At 45.1% G+C, this 14,079-nt stretch overlaps 1 protein-coding gene across 1 annotated transcript; it reads right to left on the reverse strand.

The window, feature by feature from the left end:
• Window positions 1-2,388: 2,388 nt before the first annotated feature.
• Window positions 2,389-13,854, reverse strand: ISL1 (ISL LIM homeobox 1). Its single transcript, XM_031003361.3, has 6 exons — window positions 13,286-13,854; window positions 12,255-12,444; window positions 9,235-9,494; window positions 7,065-7,351; window positions 5,548-5,715; window positions 2,389-3,495 (listed from the first exon to the last, which is right to left on the reverse strand). The coding sequence occupies exons 1-6, from the start codon at window positions 13,311-13,313 to the stop codon at window positions 3,379-3,381; spliced, it is 1,050 nt and encodes a 349-aa protein (XP_030859221.1). The 5' UTR covers window positions 13,314-13,854; the 3' UTR covers window positions 2,389-3,378.
• Between the last annotated feature and the right edge of the window lie 225 nt (window positions 13,855-14,079).

Genomic DNA, 14,079 nt, shown 5'->3' on the forward strand with positions numbered 1-14,079 from the left:
AAGGGAGGGACGATTAAAGATAATAACGAACAAGAGGAATTTCATTACAAGAGCAGAGCTCAAAACTCAGTCTCCAGAGGTGTGCAGAGAAAAATATGCAAGAGATGATTTGCAAACAAAATGACATTTCAGCTACACATTTTAGAGTGCAGGCTGAGGAGTCTAAAAGGGGAAGACACACCTTCGTATAAATAATAAAAGAACTAGAATGCTATTGACCCATCAATCCATTCTCAGCCATCAGGCAACAAATATCTTGAATCTAGCAAGTGAAACCAAATCATTCATCACCCCCTCCCTAAATTATTGTGCTTAAATTCAAGCGATGGACTTCAGAATACTGACATCTATGTATGCAAAACATCAACGCCCCCCACCCAAACATGCAAACATATTCTTAATCTTAGAAATCAATTCATCAATTCGAGGAGGAAAAAGATTCTCAAAGATGGGTGCCTCACTTAAGTCTCTCTATTGCATTCAAATCCTAAATAAAGTGTTTTCCATCTCTAGTCCCTAAGATTTTTGAGTCCACCAGAGGCTACGGCTGGGGAAGTGGGTCCAGTGTTTTCCAAGTAAGGAAGGCTTGGACTCTCAGTAACTTTGCAGGCATGACACCAATATTCATGTCGAACCTGCCATCCTTACACATGCATATTAGTTGCCATTTCAGCTATGATGGTGAGGAAAAAGGAAAAAAGAGACCAATAGAAATAGTGAATGGGAAGCTAAAAGAGTAAAGTCCCTTGGCAAGAGATTAGAGGAGGGAGATCCGAGTGAAAAACAAAACAAAACAAAAAACAAACAACAATAAAAAAACCTTTCCCGGAGAAGATCCGTGTGAGATAAGACATAACTTCTGTTTTTCTCAGCAGAAGACTGCAAGCCATTATTGCTACCAGCCAAATTATTACCCCTCTGTCAAGAATTAGACACAACAATCAAAGTAATCAACGGGCATGTCTAATGCACTGTAACATTTTCAATGCAAAGTTTGTTTTCTCTCTGCCCCCACGTTAGAGCCTGTAATTAACCCGTTATGTAGAACCAAGCCAAACAAAAGCCTAATTGAGGCTGGCTTCCAGACTTGAGGCAGGTTTGGAGAGGGTGAAAGTGACTTGAGAGCTGGGGGGCACAGCCTCCACCTCACCCTATGGAGCCTGGAGGGGTACGCCACATGACACACGATTAGGGTACTTTAGCTTTCATAATAAGAATTGTCAGGTACTGAAAATGGCATTACACTCCCGCATACAAATCAATGCAGTTTCCAGAGTCAAAGCATCATCCTGGGGTGGGGTAAAGGGAGGAGGGGGAACAGGGTGGAGCCCCAAATCCTAATTCAATGCCAGCAAACGAAGAAGCACCAAGAAGCCCGATTTCGGGCAGTGCCATTTATCTTTTCCAGGGTTCTGGCTCTTGCACTTGAACTATTGCTAAATGCCAGGGGAGGAATAGTCTGTCCCAGAGAGCATGCCCGTAACCCTGATAGCTGATGGGTCCAGCAAAGCACATGACCTGCTACCCCATCCCATAAAAGGTGGTTTCCCAACAGAATATATGCCGTGTTTCTCCCTATAGCCAGTCATGCTTCCCAAGATTTTTGAAATTGGACTTGGGCAAGGGACGAAGCGGAGGTGGGAGAGGGGAGACGAGGCAAGAAAATGCATACACCGACTAGTCTGGGAATTGCAGAGCATACTCTCTTCTCTAGGCCTGTTCCTTCTGCACAAATAGAGCAGCATTTCTCAATCGGCTGACAGCCGCCACTGGTAAATAATGGTCATACCTCACTGACTAGGCAGAAAGTCTCTCTTTTACCAAGAGCTTATATATTTGACATATGGGTCATTTCAACAATCCCAAGCAGGAGACTTTGGTATAAATCACGTATTCTAAGAAAATAAAATAGTGACTCTGAATCAAAAGCCATTTTAAGCAAGACCCTCTTCCTATTTGGGGTGGGTGGATGGGTGGGGTATGGCAAGAAAGAGACTGGGGGAAGGAAAGAGAGGGGCAGGACAGAGAACAGCATCTCATTTTCACAAAACCAGTAGCATTATCATAGCTGAGAGCTAAGGGGCTTCCAACCAACTTTGATCCAACTATTGAAACCCAAACATGCAAACTTGACCTTAACTACTTGCAATACAATATCACTCCTACTGTGTGTCAGTTTACCCCAATTCACATGCAATCCTTACTTTCAGACATTTGAATAGCTTGTTTGTAAACATAAAAGAGGGACCCTGGATCACTGTGTTTATTTATTTATCTATGCCAAATGTTTATTAGTGAAATAGTCCTGAAGATATAATTCTACATATGGCGCTTTGATTTCACATAATATTTAAGAAAAAGACAAAACACATAGAATTAGACATATAATTCAAAGACCACCGTACAACCTTTATCTTTTTTTTTCACTTCAGCAAACAAAAAATGTCAAATGACATGAAAAGTGGCAAGTCTTCCGACAATAAATAATAAATTACTTTATAATTTTTGCAATGCAAGAGCAAACAAAAAAAGTTTCCTTTTTTTTCCTTTTTATTTCCATAGAGAGAGAAAACAGTCATTTTAACCAATAACTATACACATCTTTGGGGGAAAAGTTCTTGGACAGACACAAGTCAAACACAATCCCGAGACGCTTGTGGCAAAATAGAGGTAACCTTGTTGCAATGCTTTATAAGTTGGTTTTTAAATCTGAATTCAAAAACCTTTAAAGTCGCTTCAGACTTCTTGATAAAGGATGGATCTCAAAAAAAGGGGGGAGGGGGCAAAGTAAAAAATAAACCAGCTACAGGACAGGCCAAGAGACCCAGGATTTCAATTAACCCCTTGTTAAAGTCAACTTTAAACATATCAAACCAATGCAGCTCCACCTTCCTGAAAGGACTCTTTCAGCCAAGGAGGCCAGTCTCTCTTCCTGCGCTTTTGCTGGAGCTCCTGTTTGGCAAGGCAATGACCAATATAGAAACAGCACCATTCAGATTAGGATGGACTAGAAAATTTTCTATTTTTGTTTTTCTCTAGATGTGCAGTGAAATGAAAATGCTTTTTTTGAGATCCTTGAATATAAATCCTCTACGTTTTAAAAACGTCTTTTTTTTCAGTACTTCTAAGATCATTGAATAGCATATACTGGGTTTTGCGTTTTGTTTGCTGTTTATTTCTAGTAAAATCCCATGATTGTCTTCACAGTGTTGCTACCATATCACCTTGTCATTAAAACAGACATCGTGCATTTCATGGAGCATTCATTTCTTGATTCAGTTTTCATTGACTGGGTCGTTAAATACTTTTGTTTCAGAGTTCAACATTATAATTTCCCACTTTCTCCAACAGGGAAAAAAAATACAGAATGAATGTTCCTCATGCCTCAATAGGACTGGCTACCATGCTGTTAGGTGTATCTGGAAGTTGAGAGGACATTGATGCTACTTCACTGCCAGTGGAATTAGAGCCCGGTCCTCCTTCTGAAAAATTGACCTGCATAGAAGGTTGAGAAATAAATAAAGGACACTGGAATAGTATTCATAAAAAGATTATAAACTCATCATATTGTGTATGTAGAAATGTTTGTGTAGATAGATATGTAAAGATATTCACATAGATAACTGAATTTTAACAGGCTTAGAGAAAGCCTAGAGGAGAAAAACCTGAGAAGAAATCCTCTCACTTTCCCATCTTCCAAAAGATCTCTGTTTTAACTGAAACTGAATTCCCAACATTATGTTGCATTAAATTATTTAAGAACAAATGTGTTTCCCACTGTAAAATGGCATCACAACTCTACTATGCATGCTCGAAATAAAATTATCCTGCTGGCTACATGTTGCCCTGGGAGTAGGTGAGCTCTCAGTCTCTAGGCATCAAAGACTCTCTTCTTCAGTTGGAAAATCCATAACAGGCTCAGATCCTTTGACAGGAGATTGAGAAGAGGCTCCACAGAACAAAGATTAACTCCTCAGCAGGCTCACAGCTTGGGCATTCTTCCTTGTTGGTCCTGCTGCGTCTTGGCCTTTCTCTCTCTCTCTCTTTAAATCAGGCTCTTCCTTCCAAAATGAGACCCATATATTATGACATCATCCCATTCTGACTCCTTCTTTTAACCCTAATATCTGACTCCTTCTTAAATATCTGACTCCTTCTTTTAACCCTAAACGCATTGTACTGCTGTTGTAAACCTTCTCTAACCATGCCCACTCCTGCCTCAGCTTCCCTTCCACTGCTCTCATCTGACACTAAAGTTTCAGAAAGTGCAAACATTTGGCTGCCCTGAACCCTCCCCTTACCTTCCTCCTGTGATTCAGGATTCGCTCAAATAACTCAACAGATTAATGAGCTTAGAATAATTTTTTTTTCCTAGTTCTAGAGCCTACATTTCTTTCTACAGTAAATTTTTCCAATATGAGATTAAGGGACTTCTAGCCTCTGCACCCACTTAGCATTTGCAAACACAAGCCTGGGGCCAAGCCCTTTTAACCACTTGCCTCTGGCCAATTACCTAACTGTTGACATTGAGAAAGCAAATGCCCTCCAGGTAAATATGAGGGTAAAAAGCTAACCTCAACTAAAGCTTCATTTCCAAAAAAGGGAACAAGGTTTCAGGATAGATCTTTACATTTTATAAAACAAGATCCTATAAGGCTGATTACTCTTTAAGAAAAAAAAACATCTATATAAATATAGCATATTACAAAGGACATATATTTATTGTTCTTACTTATCTTGACCCTTTAAGCCTTTTGTAGGCAAAAAGTGAATTAATTTTCTCCCCTCTGGATGTGGAAAACATGTTAAGGTTTTCACAGATTAAACACTTTACTTCTGATTGGTAGAGCTCATGTCCCTTTTGCTATACATGGTACACACTGTGTGTCTCTATGACATTTGAACTCATACACTTGAAAACGTTTAAACGGTCCTACATTTTAGATTAAGACATTCCCAGCAAGGGATACTGTAACAAAAAGTATTCATCTATTTGAATAATCTTTATTAATATATTTGAAAATTGTACCCAGACACATGCCTGCTGTTTATTGATAACAACACTGATTGTGTATTATAGCATTGATTATATACTACAATCGCCTTGATTTGGGTCCTACATATCGCATTCTCTAGATGCTCAGGAAGGATAAACTTACTAATTGCTGATTGAAATGCCAAGACGATTTCCTGAAGTCCTTGACAACTCTAAAATTCTAAGATGTATGATTCTCCAACACTGTACATCTTCTGGCACATGCTACCTAGAGTTAGGTACCTTGAAATTAATCCTTCAAAGAAGGCCTGATTGATAGAAAATTCAACCTATATGGTCAAATTATGCAGTCTCATTAAAAAAAAAAAAGATGCCAAGAGGTTCGTTTTCCCTGCATTTGTCTCCCTTCTCTTCATTACCCACCTCCTTGGTTTCTCCCCAACCCTGAGCCCAAGAAGGCACCCTCCCCACTGAATCTTTCAGTGTGTGACAGTTAAACCAGAGTCTCCTGTTGGGAATTCAGCCTCTTCCATCTGGGAGCTGACACTTACCAGTTGCTGAAAAGCAGGCTGATCTATGTCACTCTGCAAGGCGAAGTCGCTCAGTACTTTCCAAGGTGGCTGGTAACTTTGTACTTCCACTGGGTTAGCCTGTAAGCCACCGTCGTGTCTCTCTGGACTGGCAGCCACCATGGGAGTTCCTGTCATCCCCTGGATATTCTGTGAATAGGCCCCCCAACCAATCCCAACATGTTAATGAGCAAATTCCCTCCCTCCGTTGTCTGCACAGGCTAAGTAAATATACCCTGGTATTATCTTATCTATATAGTGGTCTTTATTGACTCAGTTAATCTGCCGTACCTATGGATATTAGTTAGAATTCAATTTGTTTTATTGTTTTGTTTTTCTGCCTCTGTGGGCTGGACTACTAGGTCTGCATGGACCTTATTAAACCAAATTCTACTTTGATTTTCTTCTTCCCCCTTACCTTCACAGCTCAGCCCAATTCCTCCCCTCTGCCTTCTCAGACGATAGCTTCCCAGAACTAAAAAGCTGAGGTAAGCAGGGCTTCCCTTCAGCCTCTAGACAGGGTGGTTTTCTGAGCAGTTTCAGTTAGCTGCAGATTTTTTCCAAGCTGTTCTCCTCAAGGAAGAGCCAGCCCCCCACTCCATCCCCCCAAAGCATTTGGGTCTGGTTCCTATTGTGCTATTATGCACTAACCAACTCAGAAAGTGCGCTGGCCCAGTCTTGGCCAGCCTGCCAAGTTTAATGACAGCAGATTTTATGGCATTTAAAAATAGGTCCAAAGCAGTAAAAAAAAAGAAAGAAAGAAAGAAAGAAAGAAAGAAAAAAAGAAAGAAAAGAAAAGAAAAAGAAAAAAAGGAAGAAAAGAAACTCTAGCTTAACTTCACCAGGAGGCCTGCAGAGTGGGTGCTTCCGTGGGCCCAAAATAACAGTGGATACTGGTGCGAGGGGCCTGATGCCTCTGTGGAGGCCTGGGCTTCACCTGGAGCAGAGGGTGATCTGGGCATGCGGGTCACCTTGGGGGAACTCGCCAGCCTGAAGGCGCAGCGGCCGACCTTACTTAGAAGTGCGGTGCGCCCTGGGGGCTCACAGGGTGACCTGCCCACGGAACCCCTGGATGTAGGCAGGAATCCAAGGTATTATCCCTCCCTCTTCTTGTGTACGTGAGGAACTGACGATCTGAATGTTGGCAAAACCCGGGCCAAACCTCGTTGCCGCCTGCCCTCAGAGGGGAGGACGGCGTTTCTCCGGTTCACAGGTACAGGCGAGGTGGAAGGGCATGAGCCCACCCACGAGGTTGGGACCTGGATGCTGCTCCCCCGGCGCACGGAGCCTCCCAGCTTCCCCGCCCTCGGCTGGCGGCCGGCGCCGGGTAGCCTGTCCCCCGGGGCATGCGCAGGGGGGTAAGGATGAGGGGCAGCCCCGGCCAAACTCCTGCCCAGGAGCAGGATCGAAAACCGTGCGATCCTGCGTACCAGGAACGCACCTCGCATGCTGCGTCTCCTTCCCCCTCGCATTCCCTGCCCGGCCCCAGAGCCACTCACAGTTTTGTCATTGGGCTGCTGCTGCTGGAGTTGCTTCATCATGATGCTTCGCTTCTTGTCCTTGCACCGCTTGTTTTGAAACCAGACCCGGATCACACGGGGACTGAGTCCCGTCATCTCTACCAGTTGCTCCTTCATGAGCGCATCTGGCCGCGGGTTTGCGGCGTAGCAGGTCCGCAAGGTGTGCAGCTGCTTCTCGTTCAGCACAGTCCGCACGCGGGTGGTCTTCTCCGGCTGCTTGTGGACGTGGGGCCGCAGGGCCGGCTGCCTGGCGGAGATGGGCTCCGCTGCGGGGCAAGGAGCGCCGTGAGCGCTGGGCTGGAGGCTCGCTAGCCGGCCCGCCCGCGCTCGCGCGCTCGCTCGCCCGCCCGCCCGCTTACTTGCTCGCCCGCCCGAGACACTCAGGACAATGGCTAGGGTTTGCAGCCTCAGCACACAAAGCAGGGGGCGGCAGAGGTGGGGGCGAAGAGGGTGAAAGGGAGAATAAAATCTTCCTCTCTAATCTGCAGAGGTCATTGCTGAGTAATCCCGGCCTGAAACGCAGCACTCGCCCCTCCTCGTGTCAACAAAGTGCTAGCCAAGGGAAGCAGGTCTCAAAGTCTGTCCCCCTGTTCACAGCAGGGGTGGCATTTTTCAGCACTGTTTCTCCTCCATTCTCACCTTCCCTTGTGCCCAGACTGGGCCCCAGTTACATTGATTACCACCCTCTCCAGGATCAGAATTTTCTCCTGGGCCAAGGCCACAGAGGGTACCAGGGAGAGGAACGCAGAGCACTTCAGTGACAGCCATAAATACTACACCAGCAGGGACTTCTGCAAGGGGAAGGTCGAGAACTCTGCCAGAACGCCTTGAACTTCAGTCCGAGAAGACAATCATGTGAAGGGGCTGAAGAAATTCGCTATTTCTGCCATATCTCCAATCCCTGCTCTTTCTTAGTATTAAATCTAAGGTAATACATGGATGTTCCTGAGATGGGCTGATCCCAAGCAGTGGAAAACGGAAACTCTGTTGAGCTGCCTAGGCTCTAGATAAACGGTGGCTGGGAGATGTCCCCCGCCTCCCTCCCGGTATTTTAGCTTCCTCTGTGCTTCCCCACAAGCAGAGTGCAGGCTCCATTGAACAGGAGCACCACTCCAGCCGTGCCCCGGTGCAAACTAGTCACAAATCCCCCTGAACAGAATTCTTAGAGCTGCCAGAAGGCAGAAGGGTAAGGGAGCGCTATAGTTTCCTCACCTTCAGTGTTTAGTGGGAATTGGTACTTTAAAACTGCAAAGGGGTAGATCTATTCATGGCAGGAAGTCAGGTTTGGAAACACTGTCCACCTTCTAACCCACTGCTTTGGTCCCGGCCAACCTTGCTGTGTTTCCACTCCTCTTCCTTGGGAATGAGTCCTCTTATCTACATGATACAAATCCTGCACCTTCTACAACCCCCTAGGGTCAGGCCAACACCTATGGGGTCAATTTAGAGCTACAACCATGGGCCTGAAGATGAAATTCTCACCAAATCATATAGAATTAATGATTTAAAGAAGCAGGCTCCCTTTAAAAGGCAATTACTGCAGATTAGCTTGTTGACAGTTTTATATTACAACTCTGTGCAATGGCCTGCAGTTTTTAAAACTGTATCTTTTCAGTCCTGTTCTCTCACAGAAAGATAAAAAAATTAAAAAAAAATTTCGAGTGTGAAGCAACTCACAAGGAAAAAGGATTTGGGAGACTAAATGACTTCAGGCCACCTAAGCTTCCTTCATTGGGTTAAAGGATGAAGCTCCAGGGACCCGGGGCTCCGCCCCTTTAATTAGGCAGCAGGAGAATACCTGGCTGGGAGCTGAAGCCCGTTTTCAGCAAGCCAAGGTTTGGAGGCCAGAGCGAACTGGAAGTAATGTTTGGGCGTGTGTATACACGTGTACACAAGTGGTGTACATTTATGTGTAACCATATAGAGACACACAGACGGTGTAGGTGTGCTCGGGGAATCAAGGGAGACAGTGAGTGCATTGAACCTTGCTGCAAAGGAGCAGAGCACAGCGCAAATTGCATACAGAACACTTCATTTAACTGCAGGCAAACACTACGACCACCCCTGTAGCTACCATGGTTGTTGTGGCCTCCGGCACACAGGCTGGCTTAACCTGGCGCCTGCCTACCCGAGCCGGGCAGAGGAGTACCTGCCATTTGCAGTGGCCGCGCTGGATGCAGGGGACTGAGCGGGTCGCCAGCGCCTAGACTGGCCCTCTCCACCACATCGTGGTCTGCTCGGCAGAAGAGACCGTCCTCCCGAAGCGCAAATTCGTCCCCAGGGATGAGCTGGCGGCTGCAGGCCACACAGCGGAAACACTCGATGTGATACACCTTGGAGCGGGCACGCATCACGAAGTCGTTCTTGCTGAAGCCGATGCTGCACTTGGCGCATTTGATCCCGTACAACCTGTGCGGGGGAGGGGGGAGCGGAGGCGGCCCAGAGCGGGGAGAGAAGTACAGGAAGAGGGGGTCACTTCAGGCCGGCACTGCCCTGGCCCAAGATCCCGGGCAAGACGCCCCAAGTAAACAGCATTTCCAAACAGAAGTTGGAAACAGAAGGACAGAAATGAAACCCTGCTCTCTCCTTCCCTGTCTCTCTTCCTTCCCCCATCTCTCTTTTCCCCTCCCTCCCTCCTCCCTTTCTTTTACTCCCGTTTCCTTTCCGATGAACCTCTGTCTTAGTCGGTAACTCTTAGTTCAAAACACCTAGCTTGTACCACAGAAAATGTATTGATGGGTTCCAAACTCGGGCTGCTGCTCTAGCAATCAATCCCAGTGTTGATCTTGCAGATCTTGGCAGGAAGGAATCCAGAAAGACTCTGGTGGCCACCGACACCCACACTTTCACTTCCCTATCCCACAATTTCTGCTGCTAGAAATGTCTAAAACTGCAACAAAAAGTTCTCCTTCCAAGAAAAAAGGAGGTAGGAGAAGGGGATTGTCACCCCACTTGGTTTGCAAACACTCACAAATAAACAAGCAGAATAACAAAATGAAACCTCTGAGAGTTTCCACATCTCCTTTTGCACAAGTACTTTCCAGTCTTTCTCCAACTAAAGATTTTCTTCAGGCAGCAATGTTAACAGAAAATTTCCTCTCCATTCTTCCTTGTATTATTATTTTTTAAAAAAATCTGCGTCTGTTCCCTCAATCTTTTTCAAGTTGCTGAATCATCTACCTCTATTTCAATTTTCTTGAAAACCATGACCAGAATGAAAAAAATGCAAAGACCCACTTCTAAGGTCTTTCTCACTCCTGGCCTTTCCTTACCAAGGGACAATCTTTATAGGTTCCATCTAGGCTGCACTTCCCTGGCCCCTTCTCCATCTTTCAGGAATAACAGAAGCTGGGGCGTTCCTACGAACAGGAAGAATGGAAGAGAGAGGAAAAGATCCACATAACAGGAGGAGGCATCCTGCTTCTCCAAGGAGAGATGTGGAAATCTAACTGTCCAGTCTGTTCTGCTTTTACAACTACAAGATTACACACACACACACACACACACACACACACACACACACACAGAGTTGAGAGAGAGTGAAGAGAAGGTAAAAATTAGTTCCTTCTGCACATGTGTGTATCCAGAATTAGGCACATGCAAGCCTGTGTGCAATTGAGCAAACTACTATTTCCATAGGAGTAAAGATACTCCTGAAGTGGGCTCTCCTTCTCTAGAATCTTGCGTTTACACACCAATCTAGTAAACAATGAAAACGCTCATTTGTCAGAGGTTAGAAGGTGGACTCAAAAGTTTTTCCTCCCTCCGCCTACTCAATGTGAGATCTTCCATTTCATAGGGTGAAGACTTGACTTTGGCGGTGACCAAACAATTTAGAAAATCCCTCCCCCTTCCTGTACCCCGACTTCCCTTACTTCCTTTCACTCCCTCTCCGAAGTATTAACCTCTCCCAACCAGGTTAATTTTATCTACCAAGATTATACTCTCTGTGTCATGATTTTTAAAAAAGAAGAAAAAATTGCTGGATACTAAGTGAGCAGGAGCAAACTATGACTGTATATTAAATCTTAACTAAACTTTAATAAAAGTTCTCAAGCTCCAGAAACCATTTGCCTTACAAAAGCTAATTAATTACTTGTTAATAGCCACCGGACATTTAAAGAGTGATATTTTGCTATTATTTAACATAATAATGATGGTGATGTCTCTTCTGTTTGTTAATAAAACGAATACAATTTTCTTTAGCGACTACTGGCTTTCTAAGGCAGAAAACAAAGTTTCTGATATATACACACAAGTCAGAGGAAACTTCAGATTAGCAAAACGTGTTGCAGAATAAATTGGAGGAAAAAAAAAACAAAAACTCTCCAAAACAACAAAACCAAACTCAGAAAGTTCCTATGTTGATTCAGTCTTGTCAATTTGGACAATTCGCTCATTTTATCAGTTACCAGATTTTAATGTGAGAAAGGAAGCTGTTCAATTATCTAAATATACCAATTGTTCGTAGACAGATGATGGGCAATTTGATCTGCTCTAATTCATCAGCTCAGATAAGATAAGAAAGAAGAGACAGTTAGATGTCACCAAAGGGTTAATATTTAAAAAGATTAAGTTTCCGGTGTTTTTTCCAAGGAATATTTAGGTTGGTTTTAAATTTTTCTCAGAAGGAGGTCTTACCCCAAAAATAAAAGGAGCAATACCTGTACTCGCTCTTTCAAAGTACATCTCTAAACATGCTTCGGTCAAACTTTTATTTTACCTATTGCATTGATGCCACCAAAGAATTTGTAAGCTACTAATTTTAAAAAGGACTAAAACAAACAGAACACTGCACTATACAACAAAAATCAACCCTATTTTAAAGCTAAAAATCCAAACTTCTCCATCTTTTTAAAATTTTGTTTTGTAAGGGGGAGGGTGAAAGAGGAAAATAATTTGTGCATCATAAACTCCAAGAGTAATTAAACAAGCCTCAATACCCCGGAATTATGAATACCACTGTTAAGGGTTTTTGTTTTTCTCAACTAAAGAATGAAATGAACAGCATAGCTTGATTTTTGTAACACATGTACAGGGTAACTTTGGCTTGTATGACTACACTGAGGCAACCTTCACAAAAAGACAAAGCCACACCAAATAGTACATAAACAGTGGGGAGATTCAGGGAAATCCCACAAAATTAAGAAAGAAGTGTAAATGCCATACCTGATATAATCTCTTTTACAGTAGGTTTTCCCATCCCTAACAAAGCATGTACAGCTCTCGTCCAAATACTGATTACACTCCGCACATTTCAAACATGCCGCATGCCATTCCAAATCCGGAGAAACCCTCAGAATATACTGATCGTGAATCTGATTGCCGCAACCAACACATAGGGAAATCAGACGTTTTTCTGAAATGAAAATAAATACATGATTGACTAACCGTTTACTTCCTACAGAGATAAACACACTTTTAGTGTCGTTCTCTTATAGGGCGTACTCTGGGAGGTTTTTTTTTTTTCTTTCTTTCTTTCTTTTTTTTTTTTTTAGAGTATTGCACTTTGGGATGGTAATTGAAATGTGCCATCAAAACCTTGACTCATTTTTAAAAGGAGGTGGAATATATGTAAAATGCAGATTGGAATAGTCTACATTTGTACGCCTAGCACGCAATCAAACCCGCTCATTTTGTATTTCTCCCCACCCCCTTCCTCTTTGCTATAATCATTGGGAAAGATTATGGATAAGTCAAGTCAAAGAAAAGGTTTTGACTAGAAGCGTTAAGTGAAGGCAGGGATGTCTATATTTTCCGTGAAGCGCGCTCTTAAATAGCACACAGGACTGGATATTGTTAGCAAGAGCAGGCATAAATACAGTTGTCACTCGTTCTCTTTTGCAAGTCTAATGCTAATTCACATCTCTGGGCATTGACTGTGCAGGCAGACCTTTGCAACATAATAACCTTCTCGGAGAGCTCAGGATTCCCCAGGAGGAAATCACCGCTTAGCACCAGAAAGCTAGAGCTTTGGAGGGCACATAGGCGAATTCAAACACAAGGTACAATCAGTTTCCCGAAGATAAGAACCGACAGTAAGCATGCAGGCGTGGCGGCAACAAGAAAAAGCCACCTTTTCTCTTTCTCCAGGCAATGACTCCAACTCCAAAGAGCCCTTGGCACCTCAGCCGGTGCCTGAGAGAGAACCCCGCACAAGAACAGCACACCGAGCCCCACAAGGTAAAATAGCCTCTTACTTTTTGGTGGATCTCCCATGTCTCCCATATCTGTAAGAGGGAGTAATGTCCACAGTGAAATGGTGGTTGTACAGTTGGTGAACAGCCCACAGAGAGGATGCTGGAGCTGTGGCTAAGTGGGAAATATTGGCCCCTGGGGTTGCCAAAGCTGAAAGAGCCGCTGCTCGGCTGCGCCGCGCCCTCGCGGATCTAGGAGTCCAATTTAAGCCGGCGGAGTTGGCGGAGCGGAGGCGCTGCGGCGGCGGCAGACTCGGCGCGGCTCGGGCACCTCTCTTCCTTATCTCTTACTCAAACTTCTCTGCTCCAACTCAGCTCCATCGCCATTGGTCTGACGCAGCGCGCGGGGACGTCAGGCGAGCGCCGCGCCCATTGGCTGCGGGGCGCGCGGCGCAGCTGTTCTGATTATCATATTTCAGCCTCGCCGCCGCTGAGCGCCACTGACCGCTCGGCGAGCCAGCGGGAGAGGATTAGGGCTCCCGAGGCAACTTGCTCGGGGCTCAGGCCGTTCTCCCCCGATGCTCGGGCTGCCGGGCTGTTCTGGCTCTGGCCTCCCTCTCCTCCTCTTCCTCTTCCTTCTGCCCCCTCCCGCGTTCCTTCCCGGCCGCGCCGCCTGCGCCCTCGCCTCCTGTGGCGCTGCTCCTCCGCCCTGCGCTCCTGGGGTCCCCGCAGTCCGGCTGGCCGCGTTGCGCGCGGGGCTCACTTTCTGCCGCCGGTGGCGAGTGGCTGGTGGGTAGGTCTACCTGTTGACGAGGTCCTTCCCGGGCTCTAGGAAAAGGGGGGAACTTGGAGCAGGC

Source organism: Gorilla gorilla, chromosome 19 (genome assembly GCF_029281585.2).
Source record: "Gorilla gorilla gorilla isolate KB3781 chromosome 19, NHGRI_mGorGor1-v2.1_pri, whole genome shotgun sequence".
Lineage (NCBI taxonomy): Eukaryota > Metazoa > Chordata > Mammalia > Primates > Hominidae > Gorilla > Gorilla gorilla.